Below are 17,283 nucleotides of genomic sequence, written 5' to 3' on the forward strand. Positions count from 1 at the left end.
GGATAAAGAAATAAATACTTTCCGCTCATGCAATACAAGATAACCAGTATTTTAACTTTTACCCCCCCCCCTCACTAACTTACATGTAATAGTATTTAGCGTATCCATACTGCCCCCTCCCCCTACCAATAACTTAATAGTATTTAGCGTCACCAACTTCCATACCCTTTTCAATCTATGTAAATTGAAATGTGCCAGAATATAATTTACATTTCTGAACAGGTAAATGAAACTTCTTTTCAGTGGTATTCTGTGTGATATCTGGAATGTCGTAGAATGACCCGTATTTTGACATACGGGCCATAACACAAAATACAAGATATCGGGATGCATACTATTAAAAAGATCTGAATACATTTTCAAAATTGTAAATTATTTTCTGACATATTCATACGCGATTTCACTAAAGTCGCTGTCATCGAACGATTTTGTTATTGCATATATATATATATATATATATATATATATGTTTTCTCGATTCTCCTGTGTTGTATGGCGACTTATTGTATGTCAGGTTGACTTCCGCTCATGTCGTCTTAATATTCCGGTTCGATGGATTTGGAGAAATGTTATTGAAGAAATGTTTTTGGAGAAATGTTCTACAAGATTTGTATTGGGAGATGTGTATTTAGAAATTCGTTGTTCGAGATTTGTTTTTCGTTGTATGTCTATGATGAAATGTAAATGCAGATGTAAATTTAACCTTAATTATGGAAGGAGACTAATCATTATCAAATTAATTATAATAATATGATAACGAGTTGTCAGTTTTAATTCGAAATAAGAGTAGGATGTAATCGGCTGTCCTGTCATATTGTATCTCACGACACACTGTATAGTGTATGGTCATTGTCCCAGTCGGTGCAGAACAGTAGGTTGACACGAAACCCCATTTCATTTATTTTAATTTTGAAATCCTAACAATAACACTACACATCGATTTTATTTAATGTTAACAAAGGTTATTTATTGTAGTTGCCAATTTATAAATCAAAATCATTGTTCAAACTTTTATTAGGATACAGTAGACTGTGGATGTGTATAAATACTTGCTAAGATTGAATATGATTTGTTTAATGTTAAATGTAACTTTACCAAAACAACAACCATGTAATTCTACTGTTATTTAACTAACAATGGTAACGTGTGTTAAATGTGTAATGTTATCAATTTTTACATAGCTTATGAAGGTCTAGAATTTAGTGATAGAAATACAAATGAAGGAACATATCAAGGATTGATTCAGTATGAGAATCTACAGAATACTACTAATACTGATGGTGTTGGTCTGTCAAGTAATGGTAGAATAGAAGAAGGGGAATGTTCAACAGAAAATATGACTGATATAACAAATCACACCACGAATCAATCAGAAGGTATGTTGTTATACCTTTTATAGTGGATATATACAAGTATGAGAGAGAGAGAGAGAGAGGGAGGAATGTGGTTTCACCTCCACTCGACACAAACTAAGTCATTTCGGGACTACCATATGGTTCAATTTTATTTCAATAATTCGCTTGCGCTTAGGGTTCTTTAGAAGAGGTAGGATATATAGAGTGGAACCGAAGAAAACCCACGAGGTTGGAAGGCGACCACCCTCCTTGTCATGTACAACTAGGGAATCAATCGAAACAATGTCAGTTGACTCAATGACGTATGGAAGTTCGTTCAAAACTGATAGGAACATAAATAAATAAAATATAAACGTTATGAATTCAACTTTAGTCGAGCATGTTGGTGTTTTAACTAGTGTGTGTAACTTTGTTTTCAATACATGAAAATATTATATTTAAATTTTTTATTTTCCAGATCCAACTTACACGAATACCAGAACCAGAATATAGTTGGGTAATTGTTCAAAAGTGTTTATTAAAATCTCGTAATATTGATAACATAATAACTTTGTATAACAAAATCATAGATTAATGGATTGTATATTATTGACATAATTCAATCAGTGGGCTAAGTAAAGGATTACGTGGAGTTCGAACATCAATAACATGAAGTAAGATAGAAAGCTATTTCCATCTGGCCATGGACATCTAATGATTGAGAGCAAGTGACATGTATGTAGATTCGATTGAATAATAGTAATGGCAATTCCGCGAAACCAGCATTGTCAAATATAATAATATGTTCGATTTATTTCTAGAATCTAATAAAATGATGTAGGAATTATTTCAAGGTTAATATCAAGTCATTTCTCGATCCTTATCCTCAGAGTATCCGGGATGGTGGGAGACCGTTTCCAAATTGAGTTATCGGAATTGTGACCACAAAGTCAACAATAATCACCTTATAAAAAGGTAAATGATTCGTCTGTCATAACGTACTAAGATGAACTAATCAGTCGTCTTGGAATTTGTTATCAGAAGTTGGTTAAAATATGTTTGCACCACATGTCCTAAATTTGTTAAAACAATATTTACTATTATAATGGATGAATAAAAGCTACTTAAAAAACACTATCAACGGCAAAACAACGTAAGGACTGGTGAAATGTTCAACAGTCGTAATCTGAATTTGGAATCCTTTCGCCAGTAATAATATTTTTACATTTGCATCAAATATACGATGGGTCAATGTCTTCATGTAGCTAAATTTGCGAATACAATATTCACTATTACAACGGCTGAAATACGTATAAAAACACACTGATTATGACAAATAACAGAAAGAGTTTAAAACACAATTTCAAAACCTTTTATGAACTAAGAATAGTATGGTAATGAGAATACGGTCAAGATTACTAGGCATATAATATGTACTTCTTTCATTTGTAGCATTAGGGGCCACAGTGACCAGGTTGGTAAGACGCTGGCTCGCTATCAAAAAGTTTCGGCTTTGCTCCCCGTGTTGACCCAGAAATGTCCTCGCGGTTATCTGGCGTGGTCCATAGGACGGATGGCCTGACAGGGAACGGTATCTAGTCGTTCGGATGGGACGAATAACCGAGGTTCCATGTACAAATTAGAGTGCACGTAAAAGAACCTTTGACAGTTGGAATTCGACGTGATAAATAGAATGTAAAGAATATCATCCTCATCCCACAAAGATATTTTGCCATTTTTGTTATGAAATAGGCCGACGTTTAAATTACAGTGGAGCATAACCCAAACGTTGACAATCCAGTTTTCTTCCTTTCATAATCCCGAACAAATAAAAGTGTCAAAACCACCTGATGCAGTCTCCAGATGTTCAATCAATGTAATATGATATTATTAAAATGTGAACTTAACACTAAATCTAACACATTATGGCCCTTTATCTTACAAACTCTTGATTAGGTTTCATTGTAATGAAGATTACCAAACGCTTATGAAAATCAATGTTGTTAAACAAAATAAATATCACTACCTTACAGTATATACCGATGGTAACAACGGCCTCTGAATATTAAATCATGTATCATTGAATATAACAGTATAATTATCTTTCAGAAACACATAACATATTGAAATATATATTTTTAATGTCGATTACAGATTTGAATTTATATCAAAGGGGAACTATAGTTGTTTGGGACACACACAGACGTATTAAAATACATATGTCTTTATTAGCAAAATGACTACTGACGCCTTTGTGTCAACGTAAAATCGTACCACATAGGACTATATGTTGTGTGTTTCAATCTATGTTTGAATTCTATAATTCTATTATATCAATGCATTTAGTTATGAAGCACAGTTTACCTGTGTAGGTATTATAATCATTATTTAGGTCAACTAAATCTTTTATAATAGGCGTACGTCACAGTTGATAATATCTAGGCCATTTATACTAAAGGATATCACGATTTCAGTATAATATATTGTTTCGTTCCCAGCAGACATGTTTAGGATTTTCCAGTAGAGCTCAACTCCTCAACTCTAACTGATTATGACAAATGAGTTTTGATTTGTTATCATATTGACCAGTAAGAAACAATCCGGCTATAAATGGACGGAGTGAGTGATCACAACAGCTTGTCTGCGATGTCATCCAAGGTGGAAGCGGACGTAAAACCCTACGGACGAACGATCACCACAGACATAGAGCGAGTGATCAGAGATAGACGTTAATTCCTGCAAGCACAGAAATGTTGTCTAACGCTTGTATTGTAGATCATCTAGTATCAACTCAATTGTCAAGCTCATGCTTTCACGTGGCAATGAGTAGTCACTCGGCAAACCTCAGCAGACTCAAGTATCCTACATCTAGCCTAAGAAGTATAACGAATTCCGCCTCTGGAACTACTTTCAAATTCCTGGATTACTAATGGCGTCGCCCGTGACGACGCCTTTGAAGAATGTGTTATCATACAAAACTTTCAAGTTTATCCGATTTTCTTTAAACAAGGACAGCTTTGCACTGAAAATTCTACACACTCTTCCACGACGCAATTTTGAGAACTTCTTTCTAAAAGCGACAATTTTTCCTAATACTAAACCGCCGCCGCATCGCAATTGTATAGGCTTCGGTACATATCACTTACCGTCATACAGCCGAAGCTAGATAGTACCGGAATCTATAGCGTGAAAGAGTCGCGTAGCCGACCTAAGATCATGTTCTCTGGTTCACGACTGGATCAAGATAAAATTACTGACCATGTGTTAGCCCCTAAATGACGAGTTGTGTTGAGCCGACGTTAAACATACCACGGATAAGACAATGCTACAGTTTACAATAATCTGTCTATTATTGTCTATTATTGAATAAACCAAATCTTTAAAGCCAGGAAATCATTTTAGTGTTAACTAGTAAAACATCAACTACATGCACAGTGATAATATATACATATCGTGTATTCATGTATGACTTGTTTGGTTAGCGTTTTGATATATTTCGTATAGGCTGATATCATATGTTCTATTTGTTTATGACAGTGTACTTCAGCTTGAACAAATGAACAACATGAATGGTGTAGTTTTAGTTATGGCAGTATATCTGGCTGTTTTTCTTGTAATATCATTTGGTAATATAAATTATATAAACTTATAATGTATATTTTAATTTAATGTTTTTATAAAATAAATGATAATAATGAAATATATATGCAATCATACGTTTCTTTAATTCACTTCCGGGTCTTTTTATACAAGTAATACATGTATGTATGTTTTATTTACACCCAGTAACAAAATAAACTAGACCAAACGATTTGTCTTACACCATTTTCAGTTCAGGCGATCATATATAGAAATACAGACGAAAAACTGCAAAATTATTAAAATTCTTTTACAGTCTTATTTACGATGATTATAATTAATACAAACTTTAACCACTTTAGTATACATCAAAGCTACGAGAATTAAAGGGACTATCCCGATATGAACAGAGTCTCAAAAATAAAATTCTGAGTACGTATGAAATTTAAGCGCCAAAATATAGAGGAATGGTGTATTTACATTGTCTTCAAATTTCAGCTCAAAATATTGATTTGTTTGGACGTGAACGTCAAAATTCCTTATCCGGACACGTAACCCTTTTAAGATTTTGGGTCAATTTTTTCGTTGCGTGACCTGATAATCGACCCCCGTTCCTTTAGAGGTCTCTACAATGAATGACCCATGTGCTGTACTTGATAACGAAAGGTAAATTTCGCCTACACATTATTTTTATAAAATAAAAGTCTGGTTTTATCCAGACACCGCATAATACAGCTTGGGACACCGGTCTCCATTTCTAGATAAAGACTGACGATTTTAAGTTGTTTGAAAACGTATCACATATGCTGAGTTAGTTGCCCGGCCCTAAGGTAGAGAATTTTAAGGGATTTTAACACAAAATGAAGCAGTTTAATTCTCCAAAATATTATCGGGATTGGCCCTTTAAGTACTTAAATACAGGTTGGAGTTCTCTATTTCTCGGAGCTTAGCTTGAAATCAATTTCAGTTTTGAGTTGGAATTAGTCACGGATGCGCCAAAGATCTCTGCAACAGTAAAGTCACCACACATTTACTTAAAACTAAATAAAATATCGAAGGCAAATAACACAGGGCCTATATGTTTTTAAAATATACTGTGTTTTGTGTAATGCAGACCAATAGATAGCGAACATTACGAAGGACCGGGTTTTAGAAACCGTCATAATTAAAATATATCATGGTTTGATCCTGATTAATTTTATACGTTTTTGTATTTGAGACTCAACCTAAATTTTGTTAAATTAATTAGCAATATAATAGTAATTTCAAAAGTTCACTCAATATTATATTTTCAAATGGTTCGAAGCCGTTCGCATATTGATTGTATAATAAAGTTAGTTCACTTGATACAGGGGCACACGCTTAATGGACGTTGATGGAATGGGTTAAATGAGGTTTTCAACTGGGTCATATTATAGCATGCCCTGCCCTCGACTGTGTTAAAACTAGGTTACCGCGGAGATAATAAGGTTACTTATTCGTACTTCAAAACTAATTTGGCATGAAGGAAGAATGAAAAGACCTAAGACGTGTTTTATACCTGTAAAAATTAGTATTTCTGCATGTTAACTAGTGGCTACATATGCTCTAGTGTAGTAAAACATGGTGTCTCAAATACGCAAAGTATTGCATTGATGATAATAGTAATACAAATATTATTAAAATGATATATTTTCTTGGTAGTTTGAAAGTGGTTTATCGTCAACTTGACGTATAATTTATCATCACTCGATTTTCCTGAGCTGGAAGGTGCTGAGGTCAGGGCGTTGGCCTCTTGGTGCCGTAGCATTTTCCTAAATGATTCTCTCGCGATTGGCCCCGACTAAAGATACTAACCCTCTTAAATTTTTGAATTAGGTTACTCTGAAGATGTTTCAATTAATGATGGATAAGCTCTATACGATCACAGATTTGTTTCAAATGATAAAGTTGGATTACTATGTCGTCATTGGAACACAAAATCTACATCGATTTTGATCCTGTAGGAAAATAATAAATTTATAACCAGTCTTTTCGTATGCACGTGCTTTATTTGACAAATATATAGGAGATCTGTTGCTTCGTCAATACCAATAGCTACAAGATTACCATTTCCTAAATATTATGGGTTTTTTTCGTTTCACGGGTACGTGAATACCATAACATCCTAACAACCTGGCAATATAGTTTGTCGTCGGGCATATTAATAGCAACCGTGAGTCAAATTTAAAAGGCTATGACACAAATTTATGTTGTGGTAATACAGATTCCAATTTCATGGAATTAGACAAAATGGTTCATAATATATAATATGTATTTTAAATACAGAATTGTCTCTGTCGAACATAGATGTTCGTTTGACTAAACAACAATATTTACTGTTTCATTATTACAGTGGCTGTTAATCATCTTGGTCAATCTCTGAAGGTTTGCGGACCTAGTAATAGAACAATATCACTGGTATACGAATATAATGAAACAAGAAACGCGGTAACATGGAGGAGAGGAGATAGGAGTTTTCTCGCTGTTGTATCTTATCCTGGTTGTGTATCATCTTTAAATGACACTAAATACACATTTTTATGTGAAAATGGTGGTCGAAAGTTTGCTCTAGAAGTCAACAACCTGGATGATGGAGAAATCTATTATGTAACAAAGATAGCTGATAATAGAACTATTGTAATTCAAGGTAAACTGTATATTTATGGTTGAGATGTAGAATCTCGTCATGTTTTACTACCACTAGTTATTACCTAAAATATTCAGTTAATCCTACTTCTAAAATATAATTATCTTATTACTAATGTTACCTACCTACAATATTCAGTTGATCCTAATCCTACTTCCAACATCCATCCATCAGATTAACGTATATATTTAACGGTGGGTAGAACGTCAATGACGTTGTTGAGAGGAGATTTTAAAAATCTTGTGGAATGTAGTATCAACGATAGAGAGATAGGTGTTCGGTGACATCTCGTGGCACTCTTGTGGGGTGGGGGGGGGGACACCGCCGTTTTAACAACATACCAATAGGCAGTATTGTGGATTGTGATACCACAATTAGAGATAGAGGAGACAGTTTTGAAGAAAATTTTTCAAGGCCACAGGAAAAGATGATTTTGACATCGGTAATTGATTTTATAAATGTTAAGGGGTGTTGGGCTGAGTGAAAAACCCGTTTTTATATTAAAAACAAATTTTCGATGAATATTGCCTACCATAAATATGATGCGGTATTTTGTTTACAGAAGAAAACAAGGAACTGTAAACATTTTACAACCACCCATTTTTATCGCACTAAATATTGAAAACTCGTATTCAATATGGGGCGTATGATACTCGTTGTAGGCCGTCACCGATGTCAGCAAGGGTTTATAAACGGTTCTGCTGCACATTGTCTCACTATAGTCATGGCATATTTGGTTTATCTTACAGTTCACAAAATTACAAGCTTAAAACGGATATTCGATATTCGTTTTCATATCAAACCATATCTGACCGTCAAACGAAGGAATGGTAATTTCTTTTAAATCACATATATATTATGTCTTTAAATGACATCTCAAAATTTTGGTATAGATTATTATAGCACCATGTGACGATCTGCCCTAATACCTACCACTAGGTATGAGATAGCCTCGACCATAAGGTTTTGACAAATTATTTTACAGTATGTATTAAGCTCGTCACTTTATAAACATAGACTGAAAAAAAAAGAAATATAAAGGCGGAAACATGTAAAAAGTGTAATGTTGTGTAATTATGTTAAGATGATAGTAAAATTATCTATATTATCACTGCCGTGCGATACGCGTGAATGGTACCACCATACATTAGACTACCACTGATAAATATTCTAATTACAACTAACACTGGCAGGTAATTAACTGTTAATGCCAAAGGGACAGGCTTCAAGATGCAAAGACATGGGGAATATTTTCTATAAAGGATTTACTTAGTATAAAACCACCAGGTAAATAAAATATAAATGGAAAATAGCATTGAAAGAATATAATTACATAAATCATTCAACTCTTAATAAGAAGACTGAAAAAAAGTAATTAAAGGGAGACAACTAGCTTTAAAGATACATTCTGGGAGTTTTTTTTATAGAGAGTTGGCCATTCTTGCTATAACAGTTCAAAAGTAGATGATGAAAGAAGAAAATATTGAAAATTTCAGTCAAATTACTTTATTCTGAACATAGTTATCAACGTTGTAATATTTGACTAGAAATGTGCCTTCACCTTGGCCGATCGTTTGATTGACAGGCGTTAACTCCACCTACATATCTCGATTATCAAGTAAAGTTTTCAATGGCATGCGGAAACGTTCTACAGCGGCCTCGCTAAGTACACTCTATTTTTTAGCCTCGATCTAACTGACGTATTCTCATCAGGGTGCGCCATATTTGAATTAATCAATCAAGTGAAATCATATTTAAATCCGAGCTGTAGCCGAGTCATCCGTGGGTCTACAGAGTTGATTTTGGGCTTGTTGTTTAAATAAAGATCTAATTTATAATTTCAATAACATCTGAAGCCTAAATTAAGACTTGCAATAATCAGATTTTGCTCTTGCATAATGTATGTTTAAGTGATCAATGTAAACAAATGCTTCCAAGCCATGACAAAAATGCAACAGAGATGCGTCTGACATACAATATCAATTAAATAATACAAATGATACAAATACCGTGTTTTATGCCCTTATACTCTCTAACATTGGCTGACAATGACAATATACTGACAAAACCATACTGGTTGGTACTCAACTGACAACAATATTATTGTATATTAAACTGACAACCACGAGACCAACATGAAACAATGCATCAGTGGTGTTAAGTTTTTGTCTACGTATGAAACATACATGTAGAAGCATATTTCTAGCTTTTCTTGCTTGCTGTACAACAAGAGTATTTATAGTAAAAGACCAACATAATTTTGGACTGAACATGATACCTAGATATTTATAAGAGGACACGGTATCGATTTTGGTGCCGCCAACTCGCCACTGATCATTTGCTTTCACATTGCCACCTTCCTAAATACTACAACTTTGGGTTTGTTTAAGTTTACTTTCCTGCCGATTTTTTTTTTTTTTTTTTTTTTTTGCAGAAGTCATTTATATAATCAATTTGTGACTGTAGCCTGGGTACCGTATCTGATACACATGAAATAAAACTAATATTTCATATGTAATAAAGTATGAGTGACGCTGTTCCGACTTCAAAGCAAAAAGCGATTAATCGTGTAAGCTATGACGTAGTAACCTTTCAACCTTATGGTCAGTAAAAATGAAATGAAATGGGGTTTAACGTCCTACTGTTCTGCTCCGAACTGGGCTAATGCAGACGGGCATGCGCCATACAGTGTGCTATAAGGGCAATTTTGTCCGGACAGCGGCACTACGGCCTACTCTTATATCGAATTCAACTGTCAAGGGATCTTTTACGTGCACGCCAATGTGTACACGGGACCTCGGTTTTTCGTCCCATCCGAACGACTAGACAGCTGTTCTTGTCAGGCCCTCCGTCCTGCATCACTGGCAAGGGGAAGCACGCCGAAAAATCCTGATGAACTTTCTCGGCCAATGCAGGGATCCAACACCCACCTCCAGGCTAGCGAGCCGGCGTCTCACCCACTTAGCCACCGTGATTCCCCTTATGGTCAGTAGTTAAAGAAACCATTAAAGGCACTGTACCATGACTATTCTAGTCTACGATTACGTTTAAACTTTGTCCACATGAATTAAAGAGATCACATGGATAATTTTGAAAAGTAATCATTGTCTACCATTATTTAATTCCCATCCGTTTCTCACCTTGGTAGTATTATATCTACTGAACGAGAATCGATTTCAGACGAGTTATTTGCATCTGAGTTAGAAATCGGAATTAGACTAGTTATTTGATAATCCCGCGTGCGATCATGGACTTAACAGACTTTAGACATTATACTTAGTCGTGGCTGAATGTTTTTTAAAGAATATTTCCACGTTATAGGCGCCGTTGTGCTTATCCTCTATCAAGTATTACCTCACAATTCAACGAATGGGTGCACCTTCCGGATGATAATAAGTTATGTCTCTATTTTCCTTTTCTCCGTTTATCATGATTGATGTCCGTACGTAGTGTAAAGAACTGTAACTCTTGATACCTATTATGCCGATTCCTACCATATACCAAACCATAGATTAACCGACGATCTGATAATCAAAGATTTCAAGTTTTGTGTTATTTATACCATATTTTGACATTTTGGTATTTTTTTGTTCAGATAAAGGATTGTTAAACATAAACGTAAATGAAGAACCGTTTTTGTGTCAGTTAACAGATACTGGTGTACAACTGGTGTGTAGTATAGGATGCAGTAAACCAGAACCAAAATTAACATGGAAATTTACATCTAATATGGTAACATGTATTTATTGTAATGACATTATTGAAATTACTTGAACAATAATTGGATATTGTTGTCATGAACGACCGAAAGGATAATAATTTACAACATAACACATTAAGTAAACTATCATTGTTTCTGCTATTGGAAAGTCTTTGAATACATATTACTGAGAACAATTTAAAATGAAACAACCAATTATTGTTGAAATTGATACTCTCTCTTTAATTAATCAAACAAGATTATATATCCGTGAAATAGTGTAATTGTTTATTCCACATGTTTACAGGGTGGAACCCTACAGGATTTATCAGGTGGAGTGGAATCTATTATTAATACAGGATGTTCACCTGGATACGTATCTAAAACTAACACTATAACTATATCAAATACAACACCGGTACTGGATGGTCTAGATGGTTATACAATAATATGTGAGGCTTCTTATCCTGGCTGTGATATACCTACAACAACTGATCAATTTAACAGGTCTTGTTCTGGTATGTATTTAAAAATGTTACAGCCTTATTCCAGTTGATTGTCGGGTAACGTCAGAGTGACGGTTCATCTTATCACTGAATACACATAAGCTGATGTGGACTGATGGAGCGCTTCAATATATGCTGGCTGTACATAAATTATAAAAATAAATCTATACACGATAGAAACTTTGTTAAGAACAGACCTTTCTAGTCTAGTGTTGTTACCGAACAGCGTCCTACTCACTTGAGCCACCGTGGCTCCCTACAGCATAATATTTACTATGCCTTTATTTGTATTCTATTTTTCTACATATCGATCCACCAACCGGTGTAGTACATTGGTCCTTTAGACCCTATTGGGTCTTTGAAAAATTGTTGGTTCACTCTTTCTATAGAGTCAAATCCCAGGTGCTAATAAAAACGGACGACATGTTTCTATATAAAAAAACCCAGTTATATTTTGATAAAATCCTAACCATTGTCAAAATATCCATCAAATTCTATCTGTTTATATATGTGGTTGGTAGACCAAATAAGGTAATGTTCTCCCACTTGGTCTTGAAAAATGTGAAGGTTTATTCCATATTTGGGATGAGAATTAATGTCAAAGTAAGTCTAAGACGTACAGAAATAAGGGGTTATAAATGGGAGTGTTATGCGAGATTGATCAGAGCTCACCCAGATATTCCGAGCAGCTATCATCTATTGAGAAACAAGGACCTTAGAAGCCAACCTTTCTTAACAATAAAGTTGTAAGAACAACTAACCTGTAGTTTTCTTTACGATCACAAGGAACACAAGAAGGAAGTCCGATATTACTACACCGGTCTATATACAGTATAATAATTACTATGACTGCAACGCCGGATTAACCACGGGGCACCATGGGGCCCCCACATTAGAGGCCCCCCCCCCAAAAAAAAAAAATCTCAGTTGCGCGCCGCGAGCATGGTCGGACCGAGGACTCCAACGGCCGGTGACCTAGTGACGGGGCTCCTCCGATGCTCCGAGATGTTTTCTGGGTGGATCGCCGGAATTCAACGCTATTTACAGGCGAATTGTCAAATTCTAATGAGAGTACTGCCTTGTACGTGGTTTGATCTTGCAGGCGAGTGTGCCTTGGCAACTTTCCCGGAAACTTGAAGATTTGAAAAATAAACGCTTTTTGTGGGTTTATCTAAGGGTGTAACACATGGTCTTTTATTGTCGTGAGATCTTCTATCGGACCGAACATCGTCTTACTCGAATTATCGTATAACTCGAAAATATTACCCGTCCCCATCATTTCGAGTAGCGCGAATTTTGCCTCAGATTGACGTACAATTGTATATAAGCTGTAGTTGTTGTTGTTGTTGTTGTCGATATTTGTTGTGGGTATAAGCTGAATTTGATGAAATGCACATCATGATCACACGAAATATTCAGATTTCTTGATTAAATCTCGTATTACCATTTGGTACTTACAGTGTTAGACGTTCGTCAAAAATCGAGCCCGGCTTGGTCGTAACGTTACGGCCTCCATTCATCAAATCATCGTGGGGGATATAATACGATTCCGAATCAAGTGACCCCGTTATTTATCACTGAGCGACTTACAGTATGATGTAGTTCTGATCACTTACAGTGGCGGATTTAACGGACTCTAGAAATGCCATCATTTCATAGCACTCGCATGGATTGGTCCACTGAAATAACACCAGAATGCGCTAATTTTGTGGCAGAATTTTATTTATAAATGGCTCTGACACAAGTGCCCGAAATACCAGGAAATCACGTTTCCGGGCTCCAATTTCTGAAAATTTCCCCCAGACCCCCCTTGCAGGGCTTGGCGTCTTCGGCGCTCGTGGTGGCCGGCCACAGCTCCGCGGTCGGTGATCAGGGACCCCCCCCCACACACATGTTCCAGGGCCCAGGGCCCCCGCCATGGTTAATCCGGCGTTGCACTATATCTTTATAGAACCATCACCCAGTCAATATGCAGTATAATAGCCACGGTGGGTAAGACACTGACTCGCTAGCCTGGAGGTCGCCGGTTCGCTCCCGGTGATGGCCGAGAAAGTTCATCGAGATTTTCAGGTGTGGTTGGTTTCCCGCTTGTCAGTGGTGTTGGATGGATGGCCTGACAAAGACAGTTGTCTAGTCCTTCGGATGAGACGAAAAACCGAGGTCCCGTGTAGACAATGGAGTGCACGTAAAAGATCCCTTGGCAGTTAGAATTGCATATACAGTAAGATTAATCCTCAGCGTATGCCAGCCTTCCTTATGCTAGTCGGCGCAGATCAGTAGGACGTTAAACCCCATTTCATTTCATGGGAAAAGTAAGTTGAGAACTTTCTGGGAGTTCCGGCTGTACAAACACAGTTTGTGGTAGTTTAGTGACACCATAATTTGAATCAAGATGTATACTTGATACTCTGAATAATTCTTTTAGTCTGTTTTGGCCACCGATGCGAGTGTGCTATTAGTCCTTATCACCCTTATTAATTTTAACTAAGGTTTTGATGAATATTAATGATTTTGTGGCGGAAAGTTAATCTATGTACTATGGGAGACCAAACAGCTCTTTATTCGGTGTTCATAATTCTTAGTTCTTAATTCATAGTCTTTATATAATTCTTATTCCATCATTTGATGTCGTATTTGGACATTTGTATACTAACATTTGTATCTTAAAATGAATATTTGATTTACAAATTAGACATTTTTCATTTCACATTTGTAAATTGTATCTTGTAAAGTCTATACAAAGTCTAATAATTGCTATGACTATATTTATAGTTCTGTACATTTGTCATTTCACATTTGTAAATTGTATCTTGTAAAGTCTATACACAGTCTAATAATTGCAATGACTATATTCTAGTTCTGTACAATGACTATATTCTAGTTCTGTCTATATAGAATCATCAACCAGTCTATATACAGTTTAATAACAACCACGACTCTAATTTATATTCCAGTTAGACCAATCGTACACATAGAACCCTCAATCAGTCCATATAAAGTTATAGAAGGGGGACAACTCGTGTTGACTTGTCAAGTAACCAATTCAGATTTAGCAGTACCATCTGGTGTTTATAAATGGAATAAGAATGGTGTACAGATAACAGATCAAAGTTCATTTATATATAGAATGCAACTAGTAGAGAGATCAGATACAGGCAATTATTATACCTGTACAGGTAGTAATAGTGCTGGCCCAGGTAGATCATCTACACCTGTACAAATTGATGTTTTATGTAAGTAATTGTAAGAAACTATTTATATTTACCATCTACTACTGAAATGTTTATCGGCTCGTGATCAATTGTCGTATAATTAGGAAGTTGGCCAAAATTCAATATGATCTGATATAATAGCCGTGTCTTAGAATAACTTCTGATTTTGTTTATTGCAATGATAACTCTATCACCTGACTAGATCATTATAACTGTTGTCATTGTCACTGTATCACCTGACTTTATATTTACATATTTATAGCTATTATCATGACAACTGTATCATATGACCTTATAACTACATCTTTAGTATACTAGCAGAATACAGGGACAAATTCGCTGGAGGCCCAATTACCCCGGCGCCCCAATTCGCCCATCGCCCAAATTCGGTGGCCAAAAACATTTACGGGATCATTTTGGTTTGTTTGATACCACATGGGTGGACATCCGCGACGAATCGTGATAGGCGAACATAATCTTTGGTTTCATCTATATATATTGTTGTTTTCTTCTCGATCCCATGGTAATCGTATCATCTGACTTTAGCTATATCTTTATAGCTGTTTCCATGGTAACTGTAAACCGTGGTATCTCCAGTGGCATAGTTCCGTCCTACTGCACTAACCCCTGGGTTCATTCATAGGGAATTCACGAATTCAAATGTATTGCCCTCCAGTGACCACGTAGGTTAATTCAACGAGTCAATCAAAAACAGTTTACATACCAGTCTTGTTTACCTTCACAACAATACAGTAGTATGTACATTCAATTCTGAAGTATGTTAGACATTTAATATTAAAGAAGCGTCATACACACAAACATATATATCTTCTAAAATATTTTGACAAAGTTAATAACAGCTATTCGGAGATCTTAGTTAAGACAAACTTTCTGGAATTTTTTAATTGGTCGATAAAAATAGCACAATTATGAAGGGTGGATAATTTGTCGCCGTCTTGATTGGACCCAGGGGTTAGTGGATGGAGTGGTACGGAATGTTACTATGGGTAATTGTATCATTTGACTGGCTGTTAAATCTATATAATTTGTTTTAGTCGGTCCCATGGTAACTGTATCAGTTGATTCTGTAACTAAAACAGAGAATGACGACCTTCAGTTGATCTGTACTGTTGAATCAAATCCACCAGCAACAACCTTTAAATGGTATAAACCAGATGGTAGTAGTGTTGATGTATCTTCTAATGGACGACTTGATAAAACTAGAATTACCAGGAACCAGGGTGGTATATATAGATGTGAAGCTACTACTACTCTAGTACCAACTAATGGTAGTTCTATAACTAGATCTCACAATAAAACTATAGATGTTACTGTACTGTGTAAGTTTTTACTCTAGTACCAACTAATGGTAGTCCTATAACTAGATCCCACAATAAAACTATAGAAGTTACTGTACTGTGTAAGTATAGAGGTATAACTTCATCTGATAGTATTTGCAATATTACAAGGAACCTGGGAGGAAGTAGACGACTGAAGCCTAATACTAACCGTCCTGTGGTCAATATACAAATTCCACTGGTCGAAGTCGGCAATATCAAATAACATAACAACTTCTCTTAACCACAACAACCGAACATACGAGAAATATAAACTGATATTTTCACACTGACAATTAACTATCAATTGTTGAGTAATTGTTATAATCTGAAAATTTTATTATCACAAATAATATTATATGAACTTTAATATTTATTTACAGACCTCGATCCAGTAACTTTATTACCAACTGGAGATAAACTGACAGTAAATGAAGGAGATTCAACCAATATCACGTGTTCTACTAATAGTAACCCTGTAGCCATGGTTACCTGGTACAATGGTACAACTCAAATATCATCTACACAAACCAACATAGATACCTTCACTATACATCAACCTACATGTCTGGATACTGGTGACTATATTTGTCACGCTACCAATACTGACATACCAAATGTTCAATACAACCAATCATTGAAATTATCTATTAACTGTACGTATATATGTGATGCCGTATAACATATCACAGTAAACTTGATATTGTTGACTTGTGAACTAGACTCCATGGAATTTCATCGATCTCGAATAACCGGTCTTTTTGACAGCTGGCGATACCGAAAAAATGGCCCCATTCGTTTTCTATGTTTTGTGGGACTCAGATCTCATATAAATTTTCAAAAAATACCGAGACAGAAGCAACAGTCTACTCAATACCAATTCATAATATTATTTTAACCAAATATCTACAAATAGCATTACTTAATTATTACACGAATAAGTCATT

General features: G+C 35.5%; 1 protein-coding gene across 1 annotated transcript in view; it reads left to right on the top strand.

The window, feature by feature from the left end:
• Window positions 1-7,464: 7,464 nt before the first annotated feature.
• Window positions 7,465-17,283, top strand: part of LOC130014004 (hemicentin-1-like) — a 53,583-nt gene continuing 43,764 nt past the window's right edge. Inside the window, exons 1-6 of the mRNA XM_056102719.1 lie at window positions 7,465-7,581; window positions 11,177-11,313; window positions 11,589-11,799; window positions 14,742-15,020; window positions 16,055-16,339; window positions 16,720-16,992. Coding sequence (XP_055958694.1) covers window positions 11,311-11,313; window positions 11,589-11,799; window positions 14,742-15,020; window positions 16,055-16,339; window positions 16,720-16,992 — 1,051 coding nt within the window. The 5' untranslated portion in view covers window positions 7,465-7,581; window positions 11,177-11,310. The remainder of the gene's footprint in view (window positions 7,582-11,176; window positions 11,314-11,588; window positions 11,800-14,741; window positions 15,021-16,054; window positions 16,340-16,719; window positions 16,993-17,283) is intronic.

This window comes from Patella vulgata, chromosome 8 (assembly GCF_932274485.2).
Source record: "Patella vulgata chromosome 8, xgPatVulg1.2, whole genome shotgun sequence".
Classification (NCBI taxonomy): domain Eukaryota; kingdom Metazoa; phylum Mollusca; class Gastropoda; family Patellidae; genus Patella; species Patella vulgata.